Source organism: Oryza glaberrima, chromosome 3 (assembly GCF_000147395.1).
Source record: "Oryza glaberrima chromosome 3, OglaRS2, whole genome shotgun sequence".
NCBI lineage: Eukaryota > Viridiplantae > Streptophyta > Magnoliopsida > Poales > Poaceae > Oryza > Oryza glaberrima.
Window position 1 is genome coordinate 22117264 of NC_068328.1, and position 20974 is coordinate 22138237.

General features: G+C 43.4%; 1 protein-coding gene and 1 pseudogene across 1 annotated transcript; both read right to left on the minus strand.

Moving 5' to 3' along the window:
• Positions 1–8368: 8368 nt before the first annotated feature.
• Positions 8369–13463, minus strand: LOC127765468 (uncharacterized). Its single transcript, XM_052290380.1, has 3 exons — positions 13133–13463; positions 12657–12920; positions 8369–8789 (listed from the first exon to the last, which is right to left on the minus strand). Exons 1-3 carry the CDS (start codon positions 13167–13169, stop codon positions 8575–8577), a joined length of 516 nt encoding a protein of 171 aa, XP_052146340.1. The 5' UTR covers positions 13170–13463; the 3' UTR covers positions 8369–8574.
• A 3100-nt stretch (positions 13464–16563) lies between these two features.
• Positions 16564–19922, minus strand: LOC127766329 (glucan endo-1,3-beta-glucosidase GII-like; annotated as a pseudogene).
• Between the last annotated feature and the right edge of the window lie 1052 nt (positions 19923–20974).

Below are 20974 nucleotides of genomic sequence, written 5' to 3' on the forward strand. Positions count from 1 at the left end.
AAAGACACTGATTCAATAGTAAACTCCTATATATATGCTATTTTTTTCTTAAAAAAAATTACACTCGTACGCTTGCTCGGTGGTAAAGGCACAAGTTCTTAAACTTGTCTTGACTCTATCATCTATATATATTCTTGAACTCTCAAATATATTTTGGGTTTCCGAACTTTTCGGGGTGCCATCATAAGTCCAAATGGATCTCAACCCACTATGTGTATTAACATGGCATGCCACGCTGGATCCTCCTCCTCTGTGGGGACTTGGTGCTAACATATGGATCCCACGTAAAAGGAGGAACCGACTGACAAGTGTTGCTCACAAACTTATTTTTTCTTCTCCTATTCTTTTCTTTTTCCTTGTCACCTATAGTTCGCCGAAGAGCAGATGCTGTTGTTGACGATGAGTGAAGGACGAAAGTGAGAGATCGATGCCCTCCATTGACGTACTGAGGAGCCGTGGGACAGAACCAGCGGCGACCGCAATCGTGAACTCATTGGTTACGAGGGAGGGAGAGAAAGAAGGGCGAGTGACATGGACATGCTAGCCATGGGCACAGAGTACGGTGCCGGGGATTTCACCTCACCATCTGCAAGTCGTCAAGCCAAAGAGATGGGGGACAACCTCCACCACCGCCAGCCCTCGGAGGCACCATCCTCCTCCATACCTCTCTCCCTCACTCATCTGTGCCACCGTCTTCTAGGAGGGCGATAGGATGGGCGTGTCCCTCCGCGTCGGTAGCACATCGCCTATGTTGTTCAAGATCGAACAGATGGTGCATGCTCGATGCAATCGGCGATGCCGATGAGCTCTGTGCCAAGCAGCTCCGCACCTCCATTCCCTCTCCTATTGATACCTCCATGAATCTCTATGCCTTTTCTCCTCATGTTTTCAACTCCATCACAACATTCCAGTTGACCACAAGTGGAGAGGCGCTCACGTCTAGGCTATTGTCGGGCAACATCTCCTTCTTGTCGAAGCTAATAGCTAGGGCACGGACTTTTGTCGGGCGAGATATCGCCCGGCAGGGGCTTGAGTCCCAAGGACACCACCAAGCTGGAACTTGAGGATGGGAGGCGGGTCCTCACCAAGGTGTGTTCTCGAATGTGAGTGCGATGGCATGAGGGATGGGGAGAGGGAGGCGTGAGGGAGAGACTGACATGTGAAGTCTACCCTTGCGCGGGATCCACATATTACGACCAAGTCCACAAGCATCAGCATGGTATGCCACGTTGGCGCACAGAGCAGGTTGAGATCTATTTGGACTTGTGACGGTGTCCAGGACTGTCACACCCGGAGTTTTCCCTTCCCTTAGGTTCCAAATCACTAATAAATGGCTTCAAGAATTTGCTTTGATTAACCAAGAGAAAACCCCAGTTAACAATAGATTAAATAATCGGAATTGTCCTAGAGATTTTTTTTTTTCGAATTCTCTTTGCTCTGAAAATCACTAACAGGACTTAAAGAGTAAATATCATACCACCGAAGGCAGTGTTGCTAAGTAAAAGTGTCAAGCTAATAATTTCTTCCTTTGCCTTTGGTCGTGAATTATGCCCAATTCACTCCCCTCTCAGTCCGTGGTTTCGTTTTGCATGATGAACCGTATCCGTTTCAGTTCACTGGACCGTTTCCGTTCTTTTCCTAAAACGGCACTGCATTGTTTTTCCTTTTTGGGAAAGTCCTAGTCTCCCCCTTGTTTCCTTTTTCCCTCCCCCTCCCCAGCCGGCCGTGTGCCCCTCCTCCCCCTCTCTCACGCGCACCCCCTCTCCCCCTCCTGTCCGACTCCCTCCCCTCCTCCCAATCCTATTCCTTCTAGGACTCCACCTTTCCAAGTCTAGTCCTCCCCTATATAAGTGATCCCTACCCTGTTTCTTTTCCTTTTCCTCCTCAATAGCGCCACTGCCGCCCTAGCTGCCGCCGCCGCCGTCGTCGCCCTCACGTCGCCGGTAATCCGATTTCCCTCTTAATTGAATTGGTTGAACCCAATGTCAATTATCTCCCCATCTAACCTAGCCCGTTGTGTCCTCTCTAGCGTAGCGGTCGTCGATGATCTCGTGCTTGTCGCCGGACCGCCGCTGCCATCGTCGTGTTCCCTCGCCAGTTTTGCTCTCCGGTGAGAACCTCCCTCTTGTTTTAGGGTTAGTTTTCCCCTCGTTTTAGTTGGTTTGAGTTGTGCTGCTAAACCCTAGCCGTTGCGCCGCGCAGCCCCGCCTAGCCGCCACTGTGCCGCACCGTCTAGCCGAGCCACCGCCATGCCGCGCTGTCTAGCCGAGCCGCCACCGTGCCGAGCCGCCGCGCCGCTATTGTGCCGAGCCGAGCCGCCGCCTAGCCGAGCTGCGCCGCTGCCATGCCAAGCCGCAGCCTAGCCGAGCCGCTTGCCACCGTTGTGCCGCGATCGCGCTTTGCTAGAACCTAGCCGCCGTTTGTCCCGTTGCATGGTAGTTGAGTTGTTTAGCCGCAGGTGCAACCTAGGTTCATACCGGCCTATCGTTTGCCGTACCGGGGCTTTACCATGAATCGTATCTAGCCCGCCGGTTTAGCCGCAGCCGTTGTTGAGTCGTTCGCTCGTTCTTTCGAACGAGGTGTCCCCCATGGATCGTTCGTTCGTCCGTGTTGAGTTGTTCTTTAGTTTAGAGCCGTTCAGAGCCGTCGGTTCCGTTCGCCGGTTTCGGTTGATCATTTGGGTGATCTCGTGTCACGTGAAATTGACTCGTTGAGTCGGTATCTCATGAGTCTCGCTTGCTAGTCAATCTATCCTTTGATCTTATTTTCCTTTTGGGCATTAATCTCAGTCAATTGATTAAGGTTTTTATGTTTTTAGTAATAACGCAGAGCATCTTGTAAAATTCATAACTAAATAATCCGAGCTCTGTTTTAACCCATTCAAATTGCAGTAAATTCGTTAAAATGTCAAGAATCCATGAAAATTGGTTTCTTTTGCTGTTTCAGTAGCTTTTTAGCTTGTATTCATTGTGTGCCTTGTTTGTCGTTTCGACTCCGGCAGTTTCGACGCTCCAGTTTATTTTGAAGTGGTCGCCGAGGTCACGTCAGCTCAAGAGCAAGGCAAGTCATACAAATATCATTGATCACATTGAGCCTATTTGCAAAACCCCTGCTTTTCTCTTAAAATTGCATTATTTTTATAATGTCATGTGGGATGGAATTTACCGTACTCAGTCTTTATTTACCCTGATTCATTGATAGCCTGGGATAATAATTTGACTAGATGATTGGTTTAGGAATGCTTAGACATGCTTAGATCAACTAGCTCACAATGGGATTCACTATAATATAGTCCAAAGTTGGCACCTCGAAAAAAGGTAAGCATACAATAGAGAATTTACCATTAGTCTCTAATTTGACTTCAAATGAGATATCTTTTCATCCATGGATCTGAAGTGGCAAAGAATGTTACATATCCAGCAGTTCGCGAATCTTCGATTTCTTATCAGAAGACACCCAAAGTACCCTTTAGCATATGAACATCAGTTAGCCTCTTTGGCTGGTTGACCCTAGTTTACTGTTAGTACATAATCCATTTGGCCCTATATAATCATGTCTATTGAAGCATCTGTATAAGTTCATTGAGGGTTTCCAATCAATAAAATGGAAAGTGTGCAGCAGAATTTTGACAATCCTCAACTATAAAATTTAGAAATGAGATGGAAATATTTCATGATAAGACAAAATAGTGAATTTATTCTCACAAAAACTTAGAAAGAGTTTATCACATTTTTAAGTGTTTTTAAATGATTTTAATCCTCTTAATGCCATCTATAGATTTCATGGTTTTAATTATAAGTAACACTATCCAAATTCTTATTCCAAATTCATGTAACAACCACTAATAGTAATGACAACTGCAATCTAAATTCTTAGGTTTCTGTTGTTAGTCAGATTTGCCACATGATTATATAGATTTGTGGGGTTTGACTAGTGTAGGCAAAAACTACGTATCAAACAACACGTACAGAGAAAACATGGACTTCTTATTGAGGACATCACCACTGAAAGTCTCATCTAGTGACACTTTGTTTATTGGATCAGCTAGTGACACTTTGTTTGCCAAGGTCATGACCAACTCAACCAAAGAGCAGATGTATGCAGTTGAGTAGTGTTTTGGTAGGTGTATGCAGTTGGACAATGTTTTGGTGTTACTTATATTAGTAATTGTAAGAGGTGTGTCACCAAGGCATTACAGGACATGCAACAAGTAAGTGTTTCAAAGATGGATGCTATGGCATTTTATAGCTTATGTAACCTCAGAATTTCTGGTAAAGATCTTAAGTTCAACATTAGACATGATAATGCTTATTTAGTAAGATGGTTATATTATTTGTTGTTGCTCTGGCTAGATATGCAACATACTTATCATGCTACAGGACGAGAACAGGTAATACGAAATGGATATATAGTATCATATCCACACTCACACAGTTCTTAATTGAGTTAAACCGTTTAGGATGCCAGATTTGTTTGGGATCTAGTCTCTACTCCACATTTTCAAATTTGTTTGGTGATCTAGTCTCTACTCCACATTTTAACATGTCAACATTAGTAGCGACCTGAATATTCTTTGATCTTGTACCCGCTCTCGATGTAACTAGGAGTCTAAGGCTGATCTTCTACCCGCTAAATGTAACTAGGAGGCTAAGGCCCCTATCCCGATATGTGTAAATTGACGGGGGCCAAGGCCCCCCAGTCCCAATCAAAATTAATGTTTAGTGACTCACAGTAATTGTATTTAAATTGATTATACACTGTAGCATAAACATTAAGTCTATTCAGAATTACTGGTGAGTTGTATCTTGTTACATATATAAAAGGTGCAACATATTTCGCCTATTACAATGCTTGGAACATGACAACTAATTAAACAATATGAAAGTGCACTAAGGACTTGTTGATTTCACTGAGTTGAGATAATAAAATTGATATAAAATTAAATTCAAGAAAAAAATATTTTCCCAAGATACGATTTCCTTCCGACAAAACAGCGTTTAGGTTAAATGCACAGATAGCCGGTGATTCGGGTTGTCGAATCTCTGGGCATGACAGGGACAATTTAAAAAATCTAAAAATATATTTTAAGAGTTCGAGAATTTAGGTGATATATATAACAAGTAAATTTAGAAACTGTCCATTCACTTAACTAAAAAGAGTACCTTCCCACAATCGACAGAAAGAATAAACCATTGCGAAATATTTTACCTTACGATAGCTTGTCGGTCGAACAATTTCAGTTTTTCTCGTTAATTATTTGCTCTACTCGTACCGATAATTGCCAGACACGTTTTCCTATTTTCTGTGATTGGTTTCGGTCTCGACGTCATCACTACAGTGTAATTAGGTATATGCATTAGATGTGTCCTCCTCCATCGTGTACGTCCATGATCCACTATGGTGTGGTCTTGACAATTTGATTAGTTATTAAGCGTGTGCACATGTGCATGCTGAAACTGAAGAGCTTTGCACTGTTCACTTCGGTCGTACATTTCTTTTTCGTGCCAAGACAAGCATGCTAGTTAAGCTGGACAATCCACAACACGCATTATATGTGCATATATGTCTGTACAAAAACGGAATTAATTAAGAGCAATCTTGATTCTTGAAACACAAATCATATCAGATCTACCTAAGCTCTCAATGATTAACCACACCTCCCCCTTGCGATGGACAGATATGATGGTTTTGGTCTCTCACATTCACAGGTCATAGCACGTGCCTGCATGACCCTTTCCGTCGAGGCCACGAGCTAAATTACACTGACATGTTACTTCCATTAATCAACCAGCTGTTAGTTAATCAGTGACTAGCTTAGGTAGGTGCTTTGCTACTTTCTCTTTTTTCTCTTTCTTTCGCTTTTCCAGCCATGAGATGTAAAATTAATCCAGCTAGATAGTTAATTAATATAAGCTGCGTGGATCGATGCATGGATGGATGGATCGATTCATCATCCATGGGAATAATCGCAGCTGCAGCTAGCTAGCTAGTTTAGCAGTTGCCATCACATATCGGGATCTGATGCCCAGCTGCCTGAGCTGATGAATCTTTTTGCAGTGGTGTAGCAGCTGAACATGATTGATGGGTAGGTTGCTCGATGCCCACCGACACTGACGACCATCTCGTTTTATATTAACCGACAGCTTGATTAACTCAGCTGATGGGGAGGCTGCATGGAGCCTGTGTAAAGCATAGATCCCCAAATTGTTGTGGCCTGCCTGCTTCACTAGATAGTGCCTGCATAAATATCTAATTAAATATCCCATTTTCTTTTGTTTCCTGCATAAAAGAGTCTCTTGGCATGAGTTTTCTGGAGATTATAATTGATTAGAAGGTACAAATAAATTGTTTCTAAAACAAAGAAGGTACAACAAATAAATTCTACAGGGAAAATTTGATCTCCCATGCATGTGAGTGTGTAGCACCGGCACAATTTTGGTCTGCTTAATCAATTTGATCTGCATCAAGTTGTAGTTGACTCGGAGGATATATAAACCTGCTTACTAGGAGGTTGCTCTAAATGTGCACACGCTTTGTTGGTTCTGAATCTCTGTGTTACAGGATGCCTTGGACCATTGGGTTAATGTCTCACTATGCAAACCTATTGAAGCATTAGTCAACAGGGTTCGGCTATGAATTATTAATTAGTTAGAATTAAATAATATCTGAATGACAATAATAAAGAAGAAAAAAAATAGAAATGACAACACAACAAAATCAGTGATCACAGCTAAAAAGCTTTAGAAAAAAACTTCAATTTTACACTAGTTAGATATTAAGTATTCTATGAAAAGGTGAAGCAAGTTGAAATATGGTTCCCAATTGTACTGTTTTAGAAAATGTCCTGGCGAAAATTTCGTAGAAAATAAATCGTTTTCTTTTAATGTACTTATTTGTTGCATTCAATTGTATTTTTATCATTAGTTTTTGCCATTGAAAATACTTTTATGGTATTATAATTGTATTTGTCAGGGTTATGGATACCACATAACTAATAGTAGTTGACTAAATCTCGGCAGGACCCACTACATACCATGTCCTATACGGAAGCAACCTTCGGATATAGGAGGAGTTCCGGATAAGGAAAGACAACTAGAGTTTTACATGGAAACGACAAAGACTACTCGGATTGTATCCATATTGGTTTCCCTAGTTCTACTTGGACAAGGGGACACCTATGGGTATAAATACAAGCCCCCTTAGGAGGAGAGGGAAGGGGATCAACACCCAACACAATCGATATAGAAGCCACAACATAGAAGCCTATATACGCCAAGACACGCCGCCGGATATCGACTTCAGGGATAAGCACGGCTAGTACCCTACGGTGTCTTCGGATACTGTCAGGAGAGATGAAAGCGCTATCTCTGATCTCGCCGGGCACGGATTCGAGGAGGAAGGCTACCCTGTTGTCGACTACGAGTCAGATCGTCAGACCGCCATGTCGACAACAGTTAGATAGGCTACCCAAATATTGTACTGGTGTGATTATCATGAATAAGAGCTATACCGGCTTCGGCCAACAGGATGTAGGGTTATTACCTGACAATTCAGGGGTCCGAACCTGTATAAAAATCCTTGTCTCCGTCTCTTTTACCTCAGTCTCGCGTATACCCTAATACCAACGATCCCCATACTATTCAAATACCGGAATCGCGACATCAAACATCGACAGTATTATTATAAAAAAATAGAAATGCAATGATGATCAAAGCTGAGTATCAATAACCATAAATCGCGTTTTTAGGGTAAATCTTCAAGTAGTAAAAGTAAAAACAGAGGCACTACTAGTTTATACCTTAACGGTTCATTAATTATCTTTGTGTGAATTATTGTTCTGAACGAAGAAGCACCTACCAGTAGTGCTGCTAGTAGTTGAATCCAATGTCCCATTTTTTTTTTTTTGAAAAAATTAATGTTCCATGATGCGAGCGTGCAGGAAGATGGGATCTATGTTGGCCGAGCATCAAACGACTACTGGTCCTCCAATCTGATGAGGTCCAGACTACTACTCTTGTTTTTGAGATGTCATGATCACAAGTGTACTACCGATCAATACATATTTTTCACTTAAATGGTAATAAGATGGTATGCGGCCCTTTATGCAACTGGTACTGTGGTAGAAATGAATCTACACTTGCCCAGTTTTTTCTTTTCTTTTCTTTTTTCTGAATGGGTGTATGGGTAATCTGATTTTATGATAATCTTTGAAGGTACAGACGGATGAATTAACTAGTATTTGATTTAGCGACAGGCATAAGGCGACGGTGGAAGTTTCGGTGACTTGTAAAGTTGCAAGAGAAACTATCAAATACATGTACAGAGAATAAGACGACATGCAAATCACCTGTGAATGTGACAGTACAGCTAAACACAAATCAATTTTTCATAGCCCCAAAATCCATGTTACTAGTGGTACACAGGCAGTATGAACAGAAAGCTCCAACTTAACAACTAGCTTAGCAAGTCCGCAGAGAATAGCATGTTAGTTGCACCGACGGATTTAGAATAGCATGCATTTGACAAATGGACATGCCTGCAGTACTACTTGTTCTAACATTAATACACAAGGATTTAAGAGCTCTGTTTCAAGGCCTGAGCTTCTGCTGCAGCCATGGGGTCTGCATTGGTATCAGTCTCCTCTTCTTTCTCCCCTTCTTTTTCTGCAGCCAATTTCTCCCTGTGCAGCTTCTCTGCTGCCTGCATCGCTGCACGCTGCTCTGCCTGAAGGCGTTGCATTTCTTCTTCCTGCTGCTGCCTCTCGAACCAAGTATCTGCATCAGCCCAAACTGAAAAGAGACAAACAAACTTGTCAGCATTTTACCATTAATCAATGTTTAGAAGCAGTACTAACAAAAGCACAAGCAACAAAGGGATGCTCTACATACAGTACGAATCAATCACATTATCAAATTCGTAATTTGTTCAGATGTATCTAGTGTCCTGATGGCTCATATATAGTAGAGTTTATATAGATGATATTGCGACAAAATGCTATCTTTGATTTCAGCTAAGGCGAATCGTGCTGCAGGCATAGAGGGTTTACTAGTATATAAGCAAACAGTTATACTTAAAACATGTATAAAATGCCTTGACATCATTTTTACCCTCTGATCCAGATCAGAAAGTATACCTGGTAGAATCATCTATGAAAACATAGTAATATGGTAGAAGTTCTTAGCAGTTAGCAGTGTTCCACAATACATAATTTATCAGCTGCTTTCTGCTACAATCATTTTAAGCCTTAGAAAAAACAAATGGTATAGGCATAATGCTTTCAGGGACTTACGGGTTTCAGTGGCAAAACCAGGCACACCATTATATGGTAAGAAAATAATTTTCCCAACTTTTGGCAAAGTAAGTGTTTTCACCCCTCTATTAGTGAGGACTAACGTGGTAAAAACTAAAAAGCTTGTATGCTACCATGAATATAGGTGGTAGGAGCTGAATAATTCCACACAACCATTGGTATTTCAATTTCCAAAAATAATGTCTTGATTTGAAAAAAATACAAAAAGCTTGAACAAGAAATTATGGAAGGCACAAGCATTGGAAGTACACCAGAAGATCTATCAGAGTCTGTGCAGTAGTTCTCCTAAATATGAGCTGAGCACTTGTAATGTGCATGGTAGGGATAAGGGGCTACTAAGCCTAATTAAGGTGTTGCTTGACCAGGCAACCCAGGTGCACCGTCTGGGCAGCCCCACTACAAGGGCAAGGAAGAGGAGGGAGATACCAAAGACTTTTATTTACTTCTTGGTTAATGAAAAGAGATACAAACCTCATCCTTACATCAAGGAATTTGACCTATAAGAAAATTCTCTCTAAAATTAAGGAAATACCTGACAGCTCAACATTATCTTATCTCTAAACAACTATGATGCACAAACACTTCAGAAAAGTTGAGCATTGGTGTCTAATGACATGTGCAGCTCTGATACGCTTAGGATGCTTATCGACCAAATGTCGGATGATTATACAGAAAAAATAACTTCTTTTATTCTCCGAGACAAGGTCGACTCATCCCCGAATCATATGTGACAACCCAACCCACTTGGCCAGGACACTAAACCCTAACCCCATCTCAATCCTTCAGCTCCCCTCATCTCTGGTTAATAGAATTCTAGAACATATAGACATCTACTGAAATTGAATTCTAGGAGTTAAGGATCCTATTTGAGGTACATTTTCCTTGCTTAAAGCTCGCAATACATTATTTCAGTGGCAAACGATTGAGGATGTGAAAATAATGCATATATACTACTTTTTTATTAGAACGTGTAGTGGTGTCACCATATCAGTGTCATGCACGTGGAACAGAAAAAGGGCCCTAGAGTGTAGTGATTCCTTCTACTATATGAGTCTATTGGGTGATACATGACAGCAATTATGCAATAACGAAAATCAAGATGAAATGAATATATTGCAAAAAAAAATGAAATAAACAAAAAAGATTTCAGTGCAGGTAAGTGGTATGTACAGCTAGGACTCAAGGAAAACATCATTGAGAAAGATATAGAAGACCTACAAGATTGCAACACAACATTAGACTTGATGGTTGCTCAGATTATTTAGCTAAATATTTAAAATGACGTAAGTGTTTGTGGAACAAAGAATTTCTCTTGAACATTCAAATACACAAAGGACAGTTCCGCACAAGTGATGCTTTGATCATTAAGTAACTATGGCTGGATTAAATCATTAGATGCATGGCAATACTACTCTGTGGCAAGATAATACTACTTTTTTTGTGAACACCGATGCAGTGATTCAGGAACACCGCTAATACAAATTGTAGTATGTACAATAAATTATATAGTGTGGTCATTCTTGTTCTTTTCATTCTCATAAAAAAATTTCTAAGTTCATTTCTATTCTTGAAATATAGCAGTCTTGTAATAAACTGATGGTTAAGGAAGTCTTCACTCTCATCGGATGTTGGCGCTTCCTAAAACATTATCCTTCATTTTAAAAGGGGCCTAAAATTGAATGATATTTTCAGACGATGAGAAATGGAGAATCACCAAAATGATTACCATGACCTAAAAAGGACTTCATTAACATTGCATTATTTGTTTGTTCATATTATCAATACAAGTCTCTAAGAATAGCAGTCTCCAGTGCATTGTGAAGGGTTGCAAGTCCTGGAGGAAGAACATCAAGTTCTATATTATGGGAATAGTTCATTACTAATAGTATCGGTGCGCTTTCACTACACAGGGATCACAAAGTTTAGCCTTCTACATTCCTGTATAATCTGCTAATCATGTATTCACTTTCCTCAAAGTATACATCAACTTATGAAATAATTTAAATGCCCAGTAAAACAAATCGAGCACATTACCAGGCTAATTAATGAAATTATAATACTGACATAGTTAGCAGACTGCATTGGACAGAGAACAGTTAATAACCTAATATAGGTTATCGAATAGAGTGATGAAACAGTAGCCAGGGCTAAGTAGCCATTCTTGACTGGCATTTCAAACTTCCAGATTTTAGGAACAGCAAGTGCATGCAAATGCAGTACGCACCTTTGGTGCTACTAGTGTTACACGTTTTTCTCAGAAGAATCCCAAGCTAGCATGTCAATAGAGTCCGTCAAAGATTGTTAGAGAACACTTACGGCATCCAATATTAATAGGAATAATTTCGCATCATTGGCTCCATCTATTAGCACAAGGCTCATGATCTACTACGATATACAGTTTTGTAATTTGTACAGACTGAAGACACAAGGGTCATGATCTTATATAAGTTAAGCTTGCTCTTTCCTACAGCAGTTGCTTATTGCCACCATTACAACTGAATCAAATTGAAACATTTGGAGTGCTACAGATTATAATTGGGACTTTTAGCACTGTGATTTCGACCTAACCAAGCAAGCGCTGATGTTTAAATACCCAAATGCCCTATTAGAAAAATATAAGGCTCCAGAATTTCAAGAAGCACCTAAAACACACTCATTCATCAACTACTACCAATTGTAAAGTAATCATTGCAAGCCTCAATAGAGGTCTAAATTCTGCAAATTCAAATAATGCTAAGAACTAAAATTTTCTGTGGACTACAAAAGCTGAATTTTATCACATGAGATAGTTCTACTTCCATAACAGAAAATCAAATTTTGTAGGGCATGCTACTCATTGAGTTCAATGATACGCCACTCTCATGTCTCACTGACTAATGGCCCCAGGACCCAAATGCTAAAGATAATGTTGAAGAAACAAGGATCTTCAACATTTTAAACTTTTCATTGTTCACATTGATAACCCCAATTTGTTACAAGCAAATAAAAATGAATGGAAGAAAATTCATGGCAGTGAAAACCTAAAGACAAATCATGATAAAATACAAGTCATGACAAAGACAAATCATGATAAACTTTTGCCATTGTTTACTCTTACTAGATCAGGCAAAACACAAGTCCTACAATCAAAATTCTTTGCGACTCCTCACCCTCTACGATCTGGGGTCTGGACCACGCATTTGGCATTTGCACCACATTGCAAATAAAAATTTAAGCCAAAACGAGGTAGTCAAAACCAGCAGTTCTAGAGTTCTAGCCCTAAGTCAGGAAACTAAGCAGGTATAAGCGATGAGCAATGGAGACGATTGGACAAGCAATAAGAAGGAAGGAAGGAAGCTGGACATACTTGGCTGTGCTGCCCACCCCTGCTCTCCTCCCTTGATGCGCTCAGGGAAGGCGTAGTTGACGGTGAGGACGCGGCCGAAGAGCTCGGCGCCGTCCATGTTGTCCATGGCGGCGGCGGCGTCCTCCCGCTCGAGGAAGGTGACGAAGCCGAAGGAGCGGTGCTTCTGCGTGGCCTGGTCGAGCGGCGTCTTGACGTCCTTGATCTCCCCGAAGGGCACGAACGCCGCGTGCAGGATCTTCTCGTCCACCTCCTCCGCCAGCCCACCTGCGGCACCACAAAAACCAAGAAACGAGGCACGGGTTCAGCTCAGCTCACTACCACACTGCTACTCCGCCGGCGGCCAGGAAAAAAGATAACCCCGTGAAGGAGGAATTTCGTCGAGCAGGTGGCAGGCGTGGAAAAGAAAAACAGAAGAGAAAGAAGAAGACGGGTGAGGAGAGCTCTAGCTTGGAGCTCGTGGCACGACTGGCACGTACCTACATAGAGCGTGTTCTTCTGCACCGGCTGGTTCATGTCTCCGTCAGCGGCGGCGGCGGCGGCGACGGCGGGATGGAGATCAGCGCAGGCGGCTGGCGGACTCTCGTGGAGACGGGAGCCGAAGCCCGGGGGCAGGGGGGGGGACAAGGAGTCAGAGAGGAGAGTGTGCGGCGGAAGCAGCAGAGGAGGCCGGCAGCGGTGCTCGCCGGGATGGAGATCGGCGCAGGCGGCGCGGCGCGGGCGAAGGAGACAAGACAGGAGAAGGGGAAGGAGAAGGCGGGCCCGTTCCGCCGCGATGTTGTTCGCGATATGGGCTTTTCCGTACCCCCAGTCTCGTTTCGGCTTACGCTTTGGGCCTCTCTGGACCAAAAACACCATTACTCCCCGGAGTAGTACTCCGTATCAGAACTTCCTTTTTTAAAGACTGACAGAATGTTACTTTGAACTTTTGTTTTTTTTTTACTTTGTTACAGGATTAAAAGAAACATCAAATGCTGAAAAAATTGTATTTCTTATCATTGTAATTTTTAGGTTTTATTTAAATATATAGTATATAAGTATCCAATCTTACTATAAAGTTACAACCCACTAACTCCTTAAACTTAATATGCAAAAATACCATATCATCATCCATTAACAAGATATCACATCATCATCCACTAACAATAATCACATTTAAACATTATGCAAACATGCTATATTATCTACTCCCTCCGTTTCTAAATAATTAACGCCGTTGATTTTTTTAAATATGTTTGACCGTTCGTCTTATAAAAAAGAATTAAATATGTGAATTAATTCTTTTTCTATCATTTGATTCATTGTTAAATATACTTATATGCATACATATAGTTTTACATATTTTACAAAAGCTTTTGAATAAGACGAATGGTCAAACATGTGCTAAAAAGTCAACGGCGTCAAATATTTAGAAACATAGGGAGTATAATTTTATAGTTTTTATAATTTAAGAGCTTTTAAAATACAAGAATTTTAAATTATCATCCCAGATAATTCACATAATATTTCAATGTATATCTTTATTATGTTTTATGATATCCTATATACTTATATAGTTTATCCTCACTTAGTTAGTGCTTAAATGATTAGTCTATGGTCCAAATTATCTTTCTCTTTTTTTCTCTAATTAAGTCATATCACCTCAATTGTTTTTAGCCTTTAGATGATTAATCTACGGTCCAAACTATCTCCCAACTTTTCTTCTTCCATAAAGTCATACCACTTTACTTTTTACGTTTAAATCACCATTCTACATACTATTTAAATTTAAATTATCATAAACCACATTAACTTACTTAATCTGATGTTATCTAGCTATCTTACACGTTATTTTTTTATTGTTATCATACTAAATTTCCGCAGCAATGCGCGGGGTTTCACCTAGTTAATTAGATGTGCATGCTGTAAAAGATAATCACTGTGACTTCATCGTGGGTTGCGACCACTTTTTATTTCAGAGTAAATTTTATAAAACCACAACTATTATGGTTAAATTTGCACAAAACAACAGAAATTTTGGCAAGCGACATATAACCCAGATATTATGGTTATAAAGTTTCACAAAACCACATTGTTAGCCATTTTGACATACTCCTATATCAAAATTTTGAAAAGTAACATTTATATTATGGATAATCCTTGTAAAATTTGAGATATGATTGTAAAACTCAAAGTGTGATAGATCAAAGTTAAAATGATCAATAGTGTGGTTTAGTGAAACTTTAGAACCATAATACCTGTGGTTATATGCTACATGCAAAAATCTTCATGGTCTCGTGAATTTGTACATAAGTAGTGTTTTACGGAATTTACTCTTTTATTTAATCATACTCATCCACTCCAAAGGCCCAAGTCCATCTTTGCTACCATTGAATAAAAAAAAGCTCAGTCTATCAACTACAATCAACTACAGTTGAAAAGTAACTCTCTAACAAGGGGGATTTACAATTATGACACTGCAAACACAAACCTTTGCTATAATGATCCTGGATCCACATTTCATAGACACAGATGGGCCCATTTGTCATCCACTCGGAGTGTCAAAACAACGAAGCCCCAATGTTTGCAGTCCCAATATTGCAAAATTAGCTTAAGGGTGTGTTCGGATGCCCCTCTTCCCAACCCCTTTCCCTCGTTTTCCACGCGCACGCTTTTCAAACTACTAAACGATGTGTTTTTTTAAAAGTTTATATACAAAAGTTGCTTAAAAAATTCAAATTAATCCTTTTTGAAAAAAAAATTAGCAAATATTTAATTAATATCGTGCTAATGGACCGCTCCGTTTGCCGTGCGCAACTGTGCACGTTCCCATCCCATCTACTCTCTATTTCTCAGCTACCGTGAGGCAAGAAATAAAGTTTGATGACTTTGCTATGTTTAATTTAGATTATAAAGCAGACCATTGTTATAGATTATCTATTGGATTATAGATATAAATTAAACATTTCAAAAATTCGATGAATAACTTGAAAAAATCAGAGCCTTTTTAATGCATTACTACAATATATCATATTAGCCGCTTCCTGATCAAACCATTATACTTCCTCCGTTTTATATTAAAAGACTTTCTAATATTATCCATATTCATATATATGTTAATGAATCGGCAATGCTATAAAGTCTTTTAACCTATAACGGACTATAACGGAGGAAGTATTATTTACTTCAATCCAAGATCAGTCTAACCTGATCTCGCTCCGTCAACAGTGCCACCCTTGCACCCACACTCAATGGCCAGGTGTCCATAGTTTCTTCATTATGTTTTGATTGATCTGATCCTACCGCTTCCGCTGTGCGGTTTCGATCTCACGAGTTGCTGGTAGAAGAACTTGTTCTGGGAGGAGGTTGGGGGGGAGGGGGGGGATCGATAGATGCAGAGTCGGGAGGAGTGGGGGGCTCAAGTCGTGCTGCCGAAGGCGCGTCCTTGTGAAGATGGATGAATTTTTAGAACAGAAGCGATGTCATGCAAGGCAAGCGCGTGCAGGGAAACAAAGTCGAACGAAAAGCTAGCTCAGAGTAGAAGTTTTCTTCCAGAGCATCAGATGTAATAACAGACGATGAGTACAAAGTTATCTTTAATTTTTATAATATAGGTAATGATAATAAAATTATTTTTGGTGGCCTTTTGTTTCGAAAGAATTACAATCAATCTTCCGGATATTGCAGGTCGAATTACTGCGAATTGAATAAAAACGACTTAGATTACTAGTCTAAAAGCAAAGATACAACCTCCATTTATATATAATTGGCAAAAAAAAACTGCTAAATATTTCATCTGCTTGAATGTTGGATGTAGTCCTTGCCTTGCTTAAATGAGGATACAAAATATCCAAAAACAATATCCGATTATTATGCCGATTAAATTTTGCTCAGATCACCACTAATGAGAGTACATATGCGCTGGATTGTTTCACTTGCCACCGCCCCTAACAACTAAACCGGCCAAGTTAGTAAGTTTCAAACTAAGGCCCACGATCATTAGAGCGTAGAAGGCCGGACGGTTAGCCCAACCCATACTTGGTTGGGGTTGGAGGCCGGAGTCCGAAGTGCCGGAGAAATTAATGGAGTAAACCGGTGACTTGTCCGGGTTGAAGAGCCCGAAGTGCTTCTCGATGGGGAATAAGTTCACTTTTAGACCCTCAAAAGTGATCGAAATCTAATCCGTAACCCTAAACCACAAAACCGGATATCTCGACCCCTCAACTCTTAAAACCGGTGCAATTTAACTCCTTCGGTGGTTTTGGAGGACGGTTTCGCTGATGTGGCGCATACGTGGCATTCTACTCATCAAATAAGTTAAAAAAATAAAGTGGGGCCCACCTGTCAGCGAGTCCTCTCTCCTCTCCTACGTTCTCTCTTTCTTCATTGCCAGCAGCGGCGGGAGGACGGGGTGAGCAGCGGCGACTGGTGGCATCGGGGCGCAGCGCAGTCGGCGGCGGCTCGGCCGCGGAGGCTCGCAATAGTGGGAGGACGAGGGGAACGGCGGCGGCGGCGGCCCAATATGCTGCTCGTCATCCTCGCCCTTGCGGTTACCGGCGCGGTCTCCGACGGCTCGCGAGTCGCTGGACCACATCTCCATCAACTACATCGGCGTCGGGGGACATGTCCGGCTGCCGCTCCGTCCACTCGCGCCCGTTCAGTACCGACAAGGAGGGCGAGGCTCCTCGTCCCCGCTCAGCCGCGGCTCTTCTTGGATAGTCCCGACTGGAGGCAGTCGGCGGCGGGGAGGGAGTGGGAACGGGAGCGGGACGATGGCGACGACAGAAGAGGAAGCTGGCTCGCGTCGGGATCTTGGTGGTTCGTCGGCGATGATGCCGTGTGCGCTGATGGATATTTTGCAATCTTGAGCTTTTTAATTTCTGTTTTGCATGCATATAGTGGCTGGCTGAAGTCTGGCTTGTTCTTTCCAGTTATGCATGTAACGAACTGCTGATGGAGATGAATAAATAGAGAAGAAAATAGAGAAGCTGCGGTGACTGGTGAGACTTAAGCAGCACAAAAACCACTCTGTTCAGAACTCTGTTCTTCGGTTTTTCAGTTTACTGTTTACAGTCTTACAATCTTCAGAGTTTCAGAGATTCAGTGAGGTTGAGCGTGTGAGTTGTGAGCGAATTGCAAGTTTCCTAACGACGGTGGTGGTCTCCCCCTCTCCCCCGCCGTAGGTGACGACGCGATGGTGGAGAGCGCGTCCAGCGCGCCGTTCCCGAGCGACAGGAGCGTCACGCTGGCGATCGTCGGGAGAGGCGGAGCAGCCACGAGAGGCCCTTGAGGCTGGAGCAGAAGTACACCGCTGCTGTGTCACCGAGCAGGTAGAACAGCACGGCGAGCCAAGCCGCCGTCACGCCGTAGCCAAGAACCCGCCACTCCACACCGAACACGCAGTCGAACAAGTACAGGTAGTCGACGTAGCCACGCGGGAATCGCCGGCGATCATGGTCATCCTCCTCGGTGACGTGCTCGCACCTCTCCCCATAGCTCTCAACCTGGAATACACCGCCGCCATGCCCCCGGATCCCGCCCTCCTTGGACGATGATACCACCTCCGGCGGTGTGCCGCCGCGCGGCAAGATGATGAAGAAGAAGGCGAGCAGGAGCAAGAAGGCCACGGTGACGCTGGCACCGATCAGCACCCTTGTCGCCGGCTAGTGCGGAGAACAGACGCCGACCCCATCTCGCCGAGAGCTGGCCTCGCCATCGTCGACTCCTCCACTGCGGGGACCGCTTCAGCTCCTGCCAGGCGGCGCCACACCGCAGCCCATGCCCTGCCGCCGGCCGAAGGGGAAGAAGGGGAGAGAAAAAGAGAGAGAAGGGAGAGAGGGAGGAGGACTGACATGTGGGTCCCACAGTTAGTGGGCCCCACATTTTTCTGTGTGTGAATGACAAACGGGTCCCACGTAAATTTTTTAATTTTAATGCCACGTAAGTGCCACGTCAAACACCACGTGGATCAAAGGCTCGGTCAATATTGCCACGTAGGTGCCACGTGGCGTCACGTCAGCAAAACCGCTCTCTAAAACCACCAAGGGAGTCAAATTGCACCGGTTTTAAGAGTTTGGGGGGTCGAGATATCCGGTTTTGTGGTTTAGGGTCACGGATTAGATTTCGATCACTCTTAACGGTCATGAAGTGAACTTATTCCTCTCGATGGCATCTCCCTTCTTCTGGTTCTCGTCAAACATGGCGAATATGTAAGTCTCCAATGCCACGGGCCTCTTGGGCGTGCCCTTTCCGACATGGTTGATCAAGTTCTGGTTGTACACCCTGGCGTTGTCCTTGCTCGCGCCACGACCGTCAGCCGATGGCCACCCGGTCTCGGAAATGACGACGGGCACATCTGACCCTCCCTCCTTCTCCATTGCCGAGTATATGCTGTCAACCATGGCATCGAAGAGGTTGGTGTAGGTGTGTCCGTTGTCATCTATCGTCGTCGAGCTTGGCCGGAAGAGCGCGAAGTTGAGGTCGACGCCGTTGTTGTTCTTGTAGGCGTAGTAGGGGTATACGTTGGCCAGCAGCGGCGATCCGTTTGCTCGCCAAGAACTTGACGATGGGACCCATGATGGAGGGGGTCGGCGAACGCGCTTCCGGAAGGCAGCGGCGAGCCGGCGACCACGCTCATTTCGACGGCAGTGGACACCTTGATGTGGCCGCCGAGGCCGGCCGCGGAGAGCGCGTCTCTGATGTTGTTCATGGCCGGGAGGATCTTGGGCTTGTCGGCGCCGTCTTTCACCTCGTTGCCGACGGCGATGTACTTGATGTTGACGTCCGGGTAGTACGGCCGGACGTTGGCCTGGACCCAGGCTTGCGCGGCGGAGGACGACGCGTTGGTGGCGTCGTTGGAGGCGAGAGAGCGGACGTCGGGGGCGTCGAGGACGACGGCGATTCTGGTGCCGCGGAGGGCGTGCAGGATGGTGTCGTTGGGGAGGTAGATGCGCATGGCGTCGATGTGGTTGGACTGGTAGAGCTGCACCACGTCGCCCGGCCGGCGCCGGCAGGTTGTCTCCGTTGGTGCCGTAGCACACGCCGATGGCCGATTGCACTGTGTGTTGATCATCATCATCGTTTGTGTTTTCGTACGTACGTGCAACCCATGAAGAGATATTAGTGACCGAGGAAATGGTAGACACGTATAATGTACGTACACACGTGTGTGGCGCAAACAAAAAACATGCCTCTTTGGATGTTACCTGTTTGGATGGACGCCAAGATCAGTCCGACGAGCAGTGTGAGGATGGCAAGCACGTAAACGGAGGCAACACCTTGCGCTGCCATTCTCCTCAATTTTCGCCGATAGCTAGATAGCTAAAATGCAGGAACTCGCCGTTTTGCACGCTAGCTAGGTAGCTAGCTACCGACCGACTCCCCTTTTAACATACGCGAAAGGAAAAGAAAAACACAATTATTGCTCTAGCAAGTTATATAATTACGTGTAATTAACATTAGCATATACTAGCGATCATGCATGTCATGTCATGTCATAATCGGGTCGCTAAGTAGATATCTAACTAGCTAGAACGCACACAAGAAATATGTATAATACTCCTGCAAAACTGCAGTATACTCTACAAAATTAAGATCATTTTGGTGAAACTAGTGTCATGCACGCATGCATGCCGGAAGGGTTGACTTGCACCCGTGCCAATCCGTTCCCGAACAAGCCATTGATCAACTCACGCCGCTACAGCGACACATTTTACCCCCTGTTTGACACGGTACGTAGTTGCTTTGTTACCGCAACTTAAATTGCACGGTGGTGTCACTTAGTTCACTGATATCGTAAAATACATATTTAGATCTATAATGGCTTAATGTGGCTTAATGTGTCACAACATGTCCAAATCTCCTTCGACCATGTACGACCTCCGACGTAGTTTGAGAGAGCCAAATGCAAATGTGTGTCGGCGTGGAGCGTCACATCGGAGGTCGTGCACGGTTAAAAGAGGTTTAGACCTGTGATACATTAAGCCACTACTAAAAACCGATTTTCCTGTGCAAGAAGCTCTTTAGATTGCAGACGAACCAAATTGGTCACGTCTGCAAAAATCGTCCCATCATTTTCACGTGCGGATGCTTAAGAGGACCGACACGTGAAAATCGAATTTCGCAGGCGGGCCTCTCCGCACGCGAAAATCGATTTCCGCGTGCGGTCCTCTTAAAGGCCCGCCTACAAGTTTATTCTCCCTCACTCTCTTCCCTTTCATTAATTTCAAAAATCTAAAGTCCCATCTCCCCACAGCTTTATCTCCTTTCTCTCTCTCCCCACAGCCTTATCTCCTCCTCTCTCACCTCCTCCCGACGGCGACGGTGACAGGGGCGGCTCAGGA